The sequence below is a fragment of the Ambystoma mexicanum genome, chromosome 4q (genome assembly GCF_040938575.1).
Source record: "Ambystoma mexicanum isolate Mex_15411 chromosome 4q, UKY_AmexF1_1, whole genome shotgun sequence".
In the NCBI taxonomy this organism is placed as follows: Eukaryota; Metazoa; Chordata; class Amphibia; order Caudata; family Ambystomatidae; genus Ambystoma; species Ambystoma mexicanum.
Genome location: NC_090928.1, coordinates 841,462,955 through 841,477,404, shown reverse-complemented (window position 1 = coordinate 841,477,404; position 14,450 = coordinate 841,462,955). Strand labels below are relative to the sequence as shown.

The following is a 14,450-nucleotide window of genomic DNA, read 5'->3' as shown; positions in this document are numbered from 1 at the left end:
GAACTCCGATTTGATGTCCGCCATGAAGGCTATCAGGTCTCCTTTGGTGGCGAGAGCACCCCTATCCTCTTGTGGCTTCTGTGGGGTCAGTTTAGGAGGATCCTGTTTCTTGGGTTTCTCCGGAGCCGTAAACATGGCGGAGATATCTGTGCCCTTGCTCACCTTTGTCTGCCTCGACATGCTGCTCGTGTCAAGCGGTCTTGATTAAGAGAGTAGCAGCGAGGCCTAGGGCGGTGGGAGACTGCACTCGGGGAGTTCCTCACCCTCGACCCCAGCTCTGGACTAGATCTGGGGGAGTGGGCAGGGGCGCCCCAGGAAACGTTGGTGTGGGGAGAGGGTCTCCGTCGGGGATGATGCAGGATGGCCGCGGGGGGAGGGGTGGAAGCCTGCTCTCTCGGTCCCTCAGAGGGTATGTAAGCCGTGGTCACCGAGGCAGCAACCCGGAGTGTTCTGGGTCGCCTTGGTTTAGATTCCGCTCCCCCTCTCCAGCTCCTCGGTGTTCTAGGGCCCCGCTACCGCCGGGTGCGGAGTGTGCTGCTGGGTTCCGGCTTGCCGGCCATCTTGGTTTCTTCGGTCGAAGACAGGGGAGAAGTTCAGCCGCTGAATTCTGGTAGAACGCCTCCTCGATCGAAGGCTATGTTTAGCCAGGTTGTGCCATGTCGGTTCCGGTCGCTTTAGATGGCATTGATTGGCGACGCGGAACCCCGCTTAAAACCGCCGGAATTCGGCGGCGGGCATCCCACGTGCGGCCTCAGAGGAGCGACCACATCGATGGCGCTCCAAGCCACGCCCCCCTATATGGAGCTTTTTTCAAACATATGGTCCTTTATCAGTATGTTTAAATCTCACTCTATATTTTACCTACTGGTATTCTTTATCCAGTAACCTAAACTGGAGGTACTTTCCTCTTCCCTCATGCCCCCCAATATAGAGCGACTTCAGCAATATTTCTTACAAGTGTTATACACAGTAATCCACAAATCTCGCAAGCCCCATGACGTCAGGTTACCTGCTGTCTTGTTTCCACCAGGCAACACATCAAATCTAATTTTGTGTTACAGTACAATCACATATGAATTTCTTCACATTGTTAGTCTTGTTTATATCCATAAAGACGACATTTACTCTAGTGACGGCACGTCATCACAAGGCAATGTCACCCTCCATATAGTATCCTCAACCTAAGGGTTCATTATAAACACACAATCAATGGTGTAACATGTTTAGATACAATATGTCCGCATGTATGGATATTGGTTTACTTTAGTGGCATCGCGTCACGCGGTCACGTGGTGACGTCATGCAACGGAGTGATGACATCATGCGATTGCGTGATGACGCGCCGCTATTTAAGACGGCCATTTTATTCTCGCAAAATAGCACAGGAACTGCAACAAGAAGAACTTCTCCTGCTATCACACCAGTGATTGAGGTAAGCAACAATCCTTACCAATAGGCCACTCATCTTCATTTGTACCTCCTTGGATAGAGGATACAGGACCCCTATACCAAACATAACAAACATTTTTTAATACCCTATGTCTCACAGATCACCGTACCTGAACAGCCACAAGGGATCTTTACCCTTTGGAACCACCCCCACAGCCTTTTTGAATAGCCACCAGCCAACATTAGGCTTTTCTCTGCTAAACTTGAAGGGTAAGAACTCCTACATTAATTTGTCTGTTTTCTGCCATACTTAGCAATTTTTGGCTAAGCTCTCAGAATGTGGTTACACAAAAGGGACAGCACTTGATGCTTATACCAATCAGTGCATAGATTAGTACGGGACAGTATATAACATATATATAAAATATGTCTAGGAGTGAGATAGAAAGGAGGTTTGTTTGATGTGCCTCAGACAGGGAACCCTGCACATAATCATGGTGAACAATGAGAATGTAATCAAAAGTGATTGATATGACTGAGACATGTTGTCTTGTAAAAAATGTTTGGTAGCCCTTGCTGCCATCTGTGGAATACACTTTACTTTCGCCACTTCATAAGAGTACCTGATTCAACCATTCAGATAGCTGCGCCAGACGGCTTTAAATTCGATATAGGCAATGTATTTACCAGCATTTTTCAAAATTGTTAATATTCCATGAGGTCAAATGTGAGCTACTTCGATATCAATCGACAATTATTTATTGAAGAGATGAATATTAGTACAAAGGTTTATAAACACCTGAGTTAAGGTCATGCAGTTGTTTTTACAAGATGAATTATGTGAAACATTGAAAATACGTTGCAATACAAGTAATTATTTGCTTTTCTGAAATCCTTTTTGTAGATGTGATTGAAATATTGAATATGTCCCTGAAGAAGAGATGCATTTCTCAAAACATGTTGGGCCACTTGTGAAAAATAAAACTACATATGAAGAAGATATTAAGGAATAATGTCTACCATGGTGTTTAGGGTGTTTCAAATCTCCCTCCAATTTGGAAGAAAGGGGCCCTTTCGACTACCATACTTCTAGTCAATAGACATCTGTCCTCCATTTGCCCTGCAACTTCCACATTATTAAGATTCTGGGCATTCCACATGGATAATAGGACTGTCAGTTGGGCGGGAAGCATGTACAGAAGAGAAACCGCATGAGCGGTGTGTGCACCATGCAATCTAATTCTTTAATTAAAGTGCTGCTATGCATCAGTCTCCAGACCCCTACCCCTTCCCACGGGTTGAGACATCCCTAAATTATGTCAGAAAGGGGACTTTGAGCTAGGTAATACATACACCACTCTGGTAACCTCTTTGCTAAAGGTTAATAAATAACTGTTAACTGTAAGTCTTTGTATGAGGAAGGAAAGTGTACATGGAATATGACGCAAAAAAGAATCAGTTTGAAATTGAACGTTATGTATACCACTAGCAATGCTTTAACTTTTATTTGAATTAAAAATGTGCATTTGAAAATGTTGCAGGTTCAGCTTTGATATGAAATGTTACAACAATTAAGCATGCTGGGGAATAGCAAAGGTCCACTGTTTATTTGATTAACAAAATAACACAAGAAATTGTCATTGCTGGGCACTTTCCAGCAGTAGAAGTCCGAGATGTTGCAGAACAGTCAGTAGAACAAGCATCATCCGTATTTACTTCTTTTTTGTTGTAGTTCTCTCAGTATCTTCATGAAAATGCATCCTATGTGCGGCCTCTGGAAGAAGGCATGCTTCATCTCTTTGGGAGTATTACAGAGGATACTGTGACTGTACTGGTAATGTTGCTACCTACTTTTCCTCCTACTCAACCAGATTGTCAAGAGGTTTTGTTGATTTGTGGTCTGATATCCAGACTGATCTTGTGTATTCAACAGGTCATCCGTGCCTATAATTCAAAAGCTGACCAATGACTTTTACTGTCACAAGGATTGCCATTATGATCAGGCATAGAACAGCAGACATGCTTCCTTAGCCTCATAAAGATGGCCCTCTGCAAAGGCATAAAGTAGATATTTCAAGAACACTGTGAATGTGTAATTACTGTATTTACAAATTAAATGGAACGCCATAGGATATTAACATTTAGAACACATATTTGTAACTAGATCTTTAACATAGTCAATGGAAGATTATTGCAGTGGTTTTTTGCTGTGGTTCACGAATACCTACACTAGTAGCAATAAAAACAGAATGTACTCTTTAAAGATCACTGCACTATGTATAGCAAAGTACAGCAATACAGATCTTGACAGACTGTCAAAAAGCAATAAGTTAAATCAGTGAGAAAGGAGGGATTGGGTGGGTTAGGGTTGCCACAAAAGAGGAGGCTCCAAATAGGGCAAAGATAATCGCCTTTGAACTACTATTTGTAATATTGAGGACAGCTCATTACATATTTTTGTCTTTGTTTTCTAGGAAACCACTGCTACATTAAAATCATTTTCGGGATATTTAACATCATATGTGTGTTTTCTTCAGAAGATTCTTCCATACCAGTTGAAAAGGTACGTGTTTAAATAAAAAAAATATTAAAATACTTTTTGTGTTTCAATATATGAATGTACACCCAAATGTTCACTAGATCCGAATCGTTTGGGCACGTTCCACGTCATATGTGCATCATAAACCCAAGTAATGTTATGTCCCGCCTCCTGCAAATTTTAGGAACAGTGAAACCTAATGGGCAATACTTGAAACTGCTCATGGGTTCCCTCCATCATTCACAATCTCACCTTCTAGTCATTTTCTAGTCGACAGACCCATTTGTTCCACTATCCAAGATGAACTGCAACGGTTGTGTAGTTCCTTTGTAGGCACCATAGTTGTGTGCCCTTTACTAATGGTGTGTTATCCTCTTGTGTTACTTTGCCAAATACAATTCACTCACATCTGTGTGTTATCACTGTAGCTGTTTACATATTTGCGCCAGATATGATGACTCGTCTGAACTGTGTTGGGGCATTGGTAGCACTAAACTCAACTGCTTATGGACTCCTGAGAGACGTTAAAGATCAGTCCTTTCCATCTGGTAGATTATGAATTTGGTTCAGCCTTACAATCCCAACTAACAGTACAGTATTGAGAAGAGCACTGTCAAAGGTGACTAAACTTCATGTGTACTGTCCTGCTTCTTTACTGGCACCCTCACCAGAACGGCATCTGTAACAGAACAGAGGCCCGATTACCCCATTAATGGAAACAAGCACACTGCAAAGGAGATTATATATGAGTCAGCTGAGTGATTCACTAAAGAGGATGGTACTTCCTATATCATTACCGTTTGACCAATCGCTGTTCTGGTTCTTCTGTTCAGGGGGTGAGAAGAACGATCCACAGCGAGGCAAACTGTGTTTCTGTGCATGCGTTCCCTTACTCGCCTGGTGGTAATGAGGGTTTAGCTGCAAAGGGCAATTGAAACGAGGAGCGCTGTTGGGTCATTCTCCTGCCTTTTAATGCCAAGTCCATGCAGGGACAAGTAGCAAGGGATCCTTGGAACAGGAGATCCTTGAGACTTCCAACCTGAAAGCGCCCATCTATTCAGGGAAAGGGTGCACCTGGACCTCTGTTCCATCTGTGTGCTAAATGTGGTGACTGCTGTCACTGGAAGAGCTCTGGTGCTTAACAGGTCTTGGCATAATCCATCAGCAGAGCTTCACCATGGTCCTCTATGGATCTGCATCTTCTTCGTTCCTAGAGTGGTACGATGTTTTCTCCATCCATTGGTACAAGTTTGGGCAATTTAGGATGCAGAGTGCCAGGTTAAATAGTACATTTTTGGAGCTGACTGCACCCTATGGTTGCCTTCGCAGGGGTGTGTCCTTTGAAACTCTTGGCAGACACATAATCACTGGACATCGCCTGATGCCATTTACAGGCTACTTTCAGGGCTTTCACTCAATATGTGAATTCCTCTCTGAAATTCATTGAACATTTAGGTAGAGGACCAAAGCTAGCATTGGCTGTGCTGCCCTAGCTATTCTGAGGCAGACATAAACTGTTACCATAGATGAATGAGCCCCATTTACTGTGTTAACTCAGGGTAGCCTTCTGGAGCATCCCTCGTGATCAGGCACACTAAATCCCACTGGTATTCTTCAAAATATGTACATCGCTAGCACTAACCAATGTGTCACATGCAACTAACCTTCAGAGTTTACAGGGGGAACATGGTCACTTTGAGTTGGATATGCAGCCCCTAACTGGGCACATCAGTCTTCCTTCCCAGATGAAGCCATGAATTCAGGCAAAGGGGTGCTCAACCAATCTACTCCCAGCACCTCCTTCCAAGAAGTGTGAGAAATTAGTAATAGTAATTAGAAATGTTTCTACCTCACTTTGGGGCCGAGGCTTGGGGCCATGAGTGGTGGCCAGCTCACTACAAACCATGACCCCTGTCCTCTGCTGCCTTGTGCCCCCTGTCACCCTGCAGTTTCCTGGCCATGCTATTGGAGCCTGCAGGAGTTCCATTTTTGTCACTGAAGCACTGCAGTCCTGGGTGATGACAGCTGACTCTGGCTTGATTTTGAGAAGAGTCATGCAGTGTTTGCGAAGCCTAATGCCCCTTTTCACAATCAAGTGCTTGACAACACTTTGTGCACAATACGAAATAACAATTTGATGAGCAGGAGTTAAAATCAGCTTCTGGGGATCAGGATTGCCTTGTATACAAGAGGTACTGTGGAGCTAGCACATATCATGCCACAAATCTCATTTCCACACAAGATACAATCACGTTTTGTCCATGGTGTATGGCCCAGTATGCTTTAAAAGCCTTCCAAATTTATCCTAAAACTCTTTCATAGACCTTCCGAATTTCAGAGAGTTCATGTCAAATAGGTATGTCATATGTTTTCTGTTGGCCTGGGGAGTCAAAAGAAGTTCCTAGTAGTTGTTGATGTCAGGTTAACCAGGCTTTTCCAGGTCTAGGTTAGTGGCAGAAGCTAAATAACTCCCAGCAATTTCAAACCCTGTTGTGTTCGCTGGATGATGGCTAAAGAGAAAACAAATGATGTCCTCTTTGGCTTTTGGCCCACTGGGATGCTGCAACTTCTCTACCTGCCAATGCCTTGCCATACTAGCAGTGATTTGCAGGGCTGGAGTAACCAAGGAAAATTAGAATTACCTCCCCGAGCAGCAAAAAGGGCTCTGAGGAGTTCGGGGTGGCGGGGGGGTACCCAGTCAGGCCCAATATCTTCCAACTCTCATGTTGCCTAATCCAAATAGAGGACACTAAAGTTCACTTATCACAAAGAAAGGCTAGGAGGTAAAGCCAGGCTTTTTTAGGCAGGAGGACCACCACCAATCCAATCCCAATTCTCACACAAGGGCAGTCCGCAATGCCCAGAATCAGATCCCGGCAGCCAATCCCATTGCATGTACCAAACCTGATTCCACCAGAGATCGTCTGAAAGCGGTGCAAAAGCCCTATAACATCTCAAGTGCTCAGTGACTAGAAGGTGGAGGCAGGTGAAAGAACACATTTTATAACATTTTTTTTATTGTGCTATAGTTCAGAATTTGAACTTTTCACAAAAGTTCAACAGTGAAGACAGATAAGAGTACAATTCTGATTCATTTACAATGCAACCTCCAATATGTTTCCAAGTCCATCAAAAGGATGAAAAGAATTGTTTACGTTCATTAAAAGGTCTCAAATTAGAAACATTAAAAAAGGTTTGTTGTAAAGAATTAAAAAATTACAGCAGTATGTTATATTTTTGTGACCATATGAAGGTATTGGGGTCCAAGCTCTGAGAGCATAAATCAGTATTCAGAAAATTAAAAGCTTTGTCTTTGCTTTCTACCAGATTAATTAACAATGTCTTTAACATATTTTGCTTGTATGGTGATGTTATTTTTTTCACACTATTTGTATCTTTTTAGTTTGGAAGAGGAATCTGAGTTTTCACTCAGTACATCCGCTTTACAAGCTAGAAACCTTGAACTTTACAGCGATATGAAAAAGTTGACTGCAGTCTTTGAAAAGCTTCAGACATACATCAGTCTTCTGGCGTTACCAAGTGAGTGATGTTTATCCAATAGGTGAATTCTGTGGATGTCCGAAAGGTCTGCCTCTTTATAACAACCTTGCATTGATAAAACTTGATATTAGCACTTTTACAAAGACAAAGCAGCATGGGAATGTTGAAAAACCACTGCATGTAATTTCTTTTGCAGGACTCCTCAATCAAAGGCAATTACAAAGGTATTTTCTAGTTATAAAAGCAGTTTAAAAGCATAGTGACCTGCTGAAAAATGAAGTTTTTTATTTTATTTTTTGCTTATGTCGATTGGAGTGCGAAACCTGAGGGTATTCTCCCAGGTAAGCCCCGAGATTCCTCTATTCAGATGGCCAGGGGAGGGCAATCGCTTTTGGATCTCAACCCTGGGGGTGGACAAGCAAGGGAGCATCACCTGGGTATGGGAGTCTGGTGTAATAAATCTGGTAGACCCTCAAGTGAGACGCGGTATCCTATTAGTATAACAGGGGATAGGGAAGACATTTTCGAAGCCTTCATAGGATATTCGGGTTTATCTCTCTTGAATAAGGAAGAGAAGTCCAACCATAGTAGGATGACATGGGTGGGGGAAGTACGGGAACCAGAGGGAACAGAATCTGTTTGGCTAGAACATCAACGGGTCCTTCCCCAACTCAAGTCAAAGGACTTCTCATCCATATCCGTCCAACCATTCCAAATCGCCAGTAAAGAAGGATAATATGGGTAAAAGGGAATTGTTCCTGTTATATAAAAATCAAGCTGAGTGTTCCCTTTGTCCCCAATTTCAACCACCTTATTACCCTTCACCCTGCAAGAACCCTCATTTGTATTGTCCGGTCCCTCCGACCCCCCGCCCATTTCCATTAAGTACTGAGATGAAGAAGAGGTGATCAGGAGCAAAGAGGATTACCCATAGAAACAACATAGGAATATGAAGTGAGGCCTACCATGTCACACATTTTAATTGTCCCACTAATAGAGTCAGGAAAGGTCAGGCACTTTTGCCCAACTGTGCACACCTGACTCCACTTGACTCCACTGAGGACTATAAAAGATGTGGTTCTGCACAGGTTTAAGAGCAAGCTGGAGATGCAGTGTTGAGCAGGGGAGCTAAGCAGCAGAAGGAAGCAGTGAGGAAGACCGGTAGAACCTGGAGAAGAACAGAGTGCCGAGACGTCCTGGTATGCTAGCGGGGGTACAGCGTTTTCTAGGGAGCTGTGTCTCCAAGGAGCCAGAGTGAGGTACTCGACTGCAAGCTGCAGGCCCTGTTTAAGGAACTGCTTGTTCCCTTGGGACGTGTGTCAGTCCCAAGGGTGTCATAGGGGCAGGTGGTGAGATCCTGGACCTCGACCCAAGCAACTAGAGGAATACCTCTTGCCAGCGCTGCGCTTATCGGTGAGTTTCATGGGAAAAGCAACAAAGTAAATCAGTAGTATGCGGGTGGCTGGAGCAGAATTGAAACATTGTTGCAAGCACCATGAAAGTAAAGAAAGCATATTGTAAGTGTTGCGAAAGGAAAGGAGACAGAAAGGAAGCAAGGTTGAATGCGCTAGAGGCGCAAAGTTAAAGGAGAAATGAACTTTAAAAGTGAAAGGCAGTAGAGGCGCTGAGACTAGAAAAGAAGGGATTTGAAAACCAAAAGAAACACAGACGGTACGAGCGACCCGAAAACAAGGAATGGGTGCAAGTGACCTGAAAGCAAGGAAAGAGTGCAAGCAACCAGAAAGCAAGGAAAGGGTGCAAGCGACCCAAAAGCAAGGAAAGGGTGCAAGCGACCCGAAAGCAAGGAAAAGGGTGCAAGACATGAAAGCAAGGAAAGGGTGCAAGCGACCCGAAAGCAAGGAAAGGGTGCAAGCGACCCGAAAACAAGAAAGGGGTGCAAGCAACCCAAAAGCAAAAAGTGAAAGGTGCAAGTGTGCACAACAAAGTGAGAAGTGTGCAAGAGGCGCAGTTAAGTGAAAAGGAGCAACAAACGGGTGTAAGTGTGCACAGTTGCACAGTAAAGCGTGAAGAAAGTATGAAAGGCATGGAAAGTGTGAAAAGCAGTGCAGGAAACCCCAACGAGACTTGTGAACGTAGAAGAAAAGGAGGAGGGTTATTCATCAGAGTTGTCGCACTAAGGAGCTGCAAAGAGCCTGCCATTCTCAAAAGTGTCTGATGGATCAACAAAGGGCGCATCCTGACAAGCAGAACTTTTGTTACATAAAAGGGGCGTAAGCATGGGGGAGGGAACCCCCGAGAGGCCCAATAAAGTTGAATACTTATTTTGAACCAGAGAGGCATAAGCTTGCCCAGGGAGTCCTGAGAAGCCTACGAGGAACTGTGTTGTATTCTGTTTGAAACTCGAGGAATTGAAACTTGGGGAAGGGAAGCCAAGGAACCAGAGACCTTGAAAGTTGTTTGAAAATATTGCAAGAACCCTGTCAAGAAGGTTTCACGAACAATCCTTTTTGATTGTACTAATTTTTATGACATTGGCAGAATTACACCTGGTGGGAAAACCACCTGGAACCAGCCTTGGTTTGTTTCTTTTTGGAACCACTATTTTTCTTTTAAGAAAACTACCTACCGCATTTTGTCAGAGAGTGAGGTCAAGCATAGGTTTAAACACAGACATTTTTGTTTTAGACTCGCAGAAATCAACGGCCCTTAGATACATCAGTTGAGGGAACAATCCTTTTAGAGTTGGGGACAATTTGGTATTACACCAACCTCGGTGAACTTTATTAAATAAAGGTTACTTTTGAGTATGTCTCTCTCTTAATACCATGCCTGTCTCACAAGATGCAGACACAAAAATGTATTCTCACATTCATCATTTAAAAGCTGAGACTAATCTTGGTACAGGTCACCAACCTGAGTGTTCAAAAAGGAAAATAACCCATGGTGGTGGTCTTAATGTGAGCCATATGTGCACCATTTGTTTTTTGTTTGAGTTGCGATTGTCTTGCTTTCACCTACCCTGCTAATCACTTTGGACTCAAGGGTACTATGCCTTACCGTAATCCTCAATGAGTGTTGCCACTCTTGCTGCCTGAGGATCTGATGGTCTTAAAAAGCAGCAGAGCCTACTGGTTTTCTTTAGGCTACAATAGCATTATTTTGTTAGATTTTAATACTTCGCCAGTTACTACTCTAATGGTCTTATAGCATTGATGAATGTCTCAAGAATGACATTTTGGGCCTCATTACACGGACGGCGGTGGACCAAGGTGCTATTAGCACCTTGGTCAATGCCAGTAAAATACCGGCACTGCCTTGGTGAAAAGGGGAATTACCGCCCTATTCCAAGGTTGGTGGGGCGGTAATTCCCCCTTCCCCCATTCCCATTTTTGACCCATAGGGCATAATGGGAATGGGGAAGGTGCTAATTACGGCACCGCAATTGCGGTACCGTAATTAGCTCCATGGTCCCTTTGCGGGTTGGTTTTTAACGCCTGCAAAAAGCAGGCGTTAAATTCTGCAACCCGCAAAGGGACCTCGTAGTAAGGCGGAAGGGTTAACGGTCACCGGTACCATTAACGGTCACCGTTAACCCTTACCACCGTCCGTGTAATGAGGCCCTTTGTGCCCACAATCTAGGTACCCAGAATCTGGTTTTTCAATAAGTAGAAAAGGGCAAAAGAGACGAGGGAAGTTAAAGGGGGTGGAAGTTGAAGCACACATGACAGATGGGAGGGTACGAGGAGGAAGGGATTGTATGCAATAGTTTTTATGCCTGTACTGTCAGTGTAGGTGGATCAAAGCAGAACACTGAGCAGAAAGGTGCCGATACTTCATGCTTACTTCATGCTTACGTTTGCGAGCGTATACCCGGATGGAGTATGTGTGATGCACGGTTACCATGTCGTGTGTATTGCTCGTAGTGGACTTAAAATACTTTATGCTTTTTTTAAATGCTCTTACACTTTGCCTGAAGAAGCCAAGTGTTGGGGTGGAAAGCGTGGCATTTTTGCATTGTTGCGAGATCCTTCTGCCATGTTTCATTATGGAATTTGTTACTGATGTGCAGAACACATCTTGGCAAGAATGAAATGTTTTCTACTTTTTACACCATCTCCAGTTCTACTGCCTGAGTTTTTCGGAGTACCATTGTCATCTGTGGTTGTATGCTTAACATCTTGTTATGCATCTGTGGAGGGAGTGGCTCTTCCTTTTACTGGAGGCATGTTGTCGTTTTTTTACCCCCAAAATGGCATTTTTGTACCTTTTTTGTTTTCGGGTAGCCATGGGGATACCTACGGTTATCTGTCACATCGAACAGGTAAGTCATGAAAAGCCTGTGTGCTGCAATGCGCCATGGGAGATACAGCTATAATTTTGGGACAATGGGGACCCCCCTTCTCTGTCAAATATGTTTTTAAACTACTGGACGCAGTAATTCCAGACCACCCCCGGAAGTTGTGTCAATGCTTGATGCAAGTTGTTTCTTACCTTGTCCAGTTCCATCCAACGGTTTTGTCTGTGCACTTGAATGTGTAATTGTTCCTCTATGGGAAATTGAATGGGGACTAGGCTGAAACCACATTTTTTAACTTTCATAATAATTCGTTTTTTTTAATGGATCTTTCTCAAAATGTCCAGGCCGGTGGGCTGCATGAGTGTGTGGAGTTTTTTTTTTTTTAAACATTTTTATTAAGTATTTAAAGAAACATTACAAACCAAACTTGCAGTGTATATAGTACCGTCTCAGTTATACATTCTTCAATCACGTTCACTGCTACCCTTATCCCACCCCCCATTACGAGCCTATTTCTACTGATGTTCTATTCTTGCATCTTGTGTTAGAATATTCCTTTCCGCGGGTTCCGATGGGTCTTGCATTGACCCAAATAGTTCGGCTATCAATAGTTTCCAAGCCATCAAGTTCTCAGTCTCCTCCTCTCCCCCAGCACTTCTAGCCTCTTGCCATACCATGGTTTCCGCCTCCGTCCATTTCTGTAAATCTTTCCACCATACCTCCAATCGTGGTTAATGGCATGTCTTCCATCCCATAGCAGTTCTCCTTTTCGCAAGCGCATATGCCAGATCTTTCAGCTTGCTTACATGCCCAAGTTTTTGTGGCCTAGGGAATCCCCCTAACAGGCAGGCCCACACTGTATCTACCACAATCTTGATACCCTTTTCTGCAAGTTTATGGGCGACCTCCCACCAGAAGCTCTCAACAATCGGGCATGACCAAAACATATACACCATGCCCGCGTTCTCCTCATCACATTTAGGGCATGCCTGCTGTCCTGTATTTTTGAACTTGGCTTTCCTCTGGGGTGTCAGATACGCTCTATGCATAATATACAGTTGCATCTGTTGAAGTCTTGCGTTCCTCAACACCTTCTTGTGATACCCTTGGACCTGTTCCCACATCCCATCTTCCATCGGGGCTCCCACTTCCCCTTCCCATTCCAGTCTTAGCTGCGCCACCTCCTTCCCCACTTTAGACATCATCATCTCATATATTCTAGAGGTCTCATGTCCCCCCTCCGCTATATTGTATATTGTGTCCATAGTGGCGTCTGGTTCTTCTTCCAGAACCAGTTCAGGCCACGTGCTCTTAATCTTTCGCACCAATCTATGATACGTGATATACTGGCTACTGTGTAGCCCAGTTTCCGCCCACAGCTCCTCGAAATCTGTTATAGTCCCATCCTGCCAAATATCCCCCATTGTCACTATCCCAGCCGGCTCCCAGTGGTTTCTGATTATCATCCTTAACTGCTCTTCTCCGCCCGCCAGTGCAACCAGTGACACCTGAGGGGAGCACGGGTATGGGTTCTCCATCAATTGACAAGCCCTACGCCACATCTTCCATCCAAGCACCATCATCTTTGATCCAAGCACCATCATCTTTGGGCGCCCGTCCATTACTGCTAGCGGGAACCACATGCTCTCCTTCAGATAAAATGGGGAACAGTCCCGCATGAGCAACCTGTGTTCAGAAGTTGCCTCCTCCGAGAGCCATTTAGCCACATATTGCAGCTAACTTGCAACATAGTAGACTTCATAATTAGGCAATTTTATACCCCCCTTCTCGTAAAAATTCTGTAGCTTCCAGAGGGCTACTCTGTTTCGTGTACTCTGCCACAGGAAGTCCCTGCATATGCTGTCCAGTCTACTAAAGAACTTCTTTGGTATCAAATACGGGATGTTCCCGAAATAATGCAGGGGCCTAGGCAAGACCACCATCTTTAACATTGCACCACAGCCCATCATTGCTAAAGGCAGCTTTACCCAAAACCGCATGCAATTCTCTATTTTCTGAATGGCTACCTCTGTATTGCGCTTGTGCTCTTCTTCCACCGTGTGGTATATATCTATTCCAAGATAGCGAAATGTACTGGCCGCCCATGGTAACTGCAACACCAGTAGTTGTTTCAGGGGGATCCCTCTATATACACCTAATGTGAACATGCTTGACTTTTGAGGGTTCACCGCTATACCAGATATCTCCGCATACCTACCCATCACCTCCAAAATGTATTGGAGGTTCTCCTCTGGGTGCCGCAAATACAATAGTATGTCGTCTGCATATAGGGATATCAGGTGTCGTTCATCTCCCACAGGGATGCCTATCGGGTCATATTGTTGCCTTAAATAAATCGCTAAGGGTTCCAGGGCCAATATATAAAGCATGGGGGACAATGGACAGCCTTGTCTGGTTCCCCTACGGAGTTTCCACCTTTCATATATTACCGACCCTGTTTTCACTCTGGCCAACGGTTCACTGTAACATTTTAGCCCACTGTAGATATCCTGGACCTATCCCATAGCCAGCCAGGGACGCCAACAACCATGGCCATTTGACCGAGTCAAAGGCCTTTACCGCATCCAGCGACACAATTGCCAGCTCGTCCTCACTTTCGTTTCCATATTCAATGACTCTGTGGAGCCCTCTAACATTATTAGAAATATTTCTATTGGGGACAAAGCCCGCCTGATCCGGATGTATTAATTTGCCTATGACTCTACTTAGCCTGTTTGCCAAAACGGCAGTCAGAATTTTACT

General features: G+C 44.2%; 1 protein-coding gene across 2 annotated transcripts in view; it reads left to right on the top strand.

The window, feature by feature from the left end:
* The window catches only part of PPP1R21 (protein phosphatase 1 regulatory subunit 21), a 1,307,116-nt gene that overhangs the window by 451,667 nt on the left and 840,999 nt on the right, over nucleotides 1-14,450 (top strand). For both annotated transcript variants that reach the window (XM_069608410.1, XM_069608409.1), the window contains 3 exons: nucleotides 3,122-3,223; nucleotides 3,864-3,952; nucleotides 7,332-7,468. In XM_069608410.1, coding sequence (XP_069464511.1) covers nucleotides 3,122-3,223; nucleotides 3,864-3,952; nucleotides 7,332-7,468 — 328 coding nt within the window. The remainder of the gene's footprint in view (nucleotides 1-3,121; nucleotides 3,224-3,863; nucleotides 3,953-7,331; nucleotides 7,469-14,450) is intronic.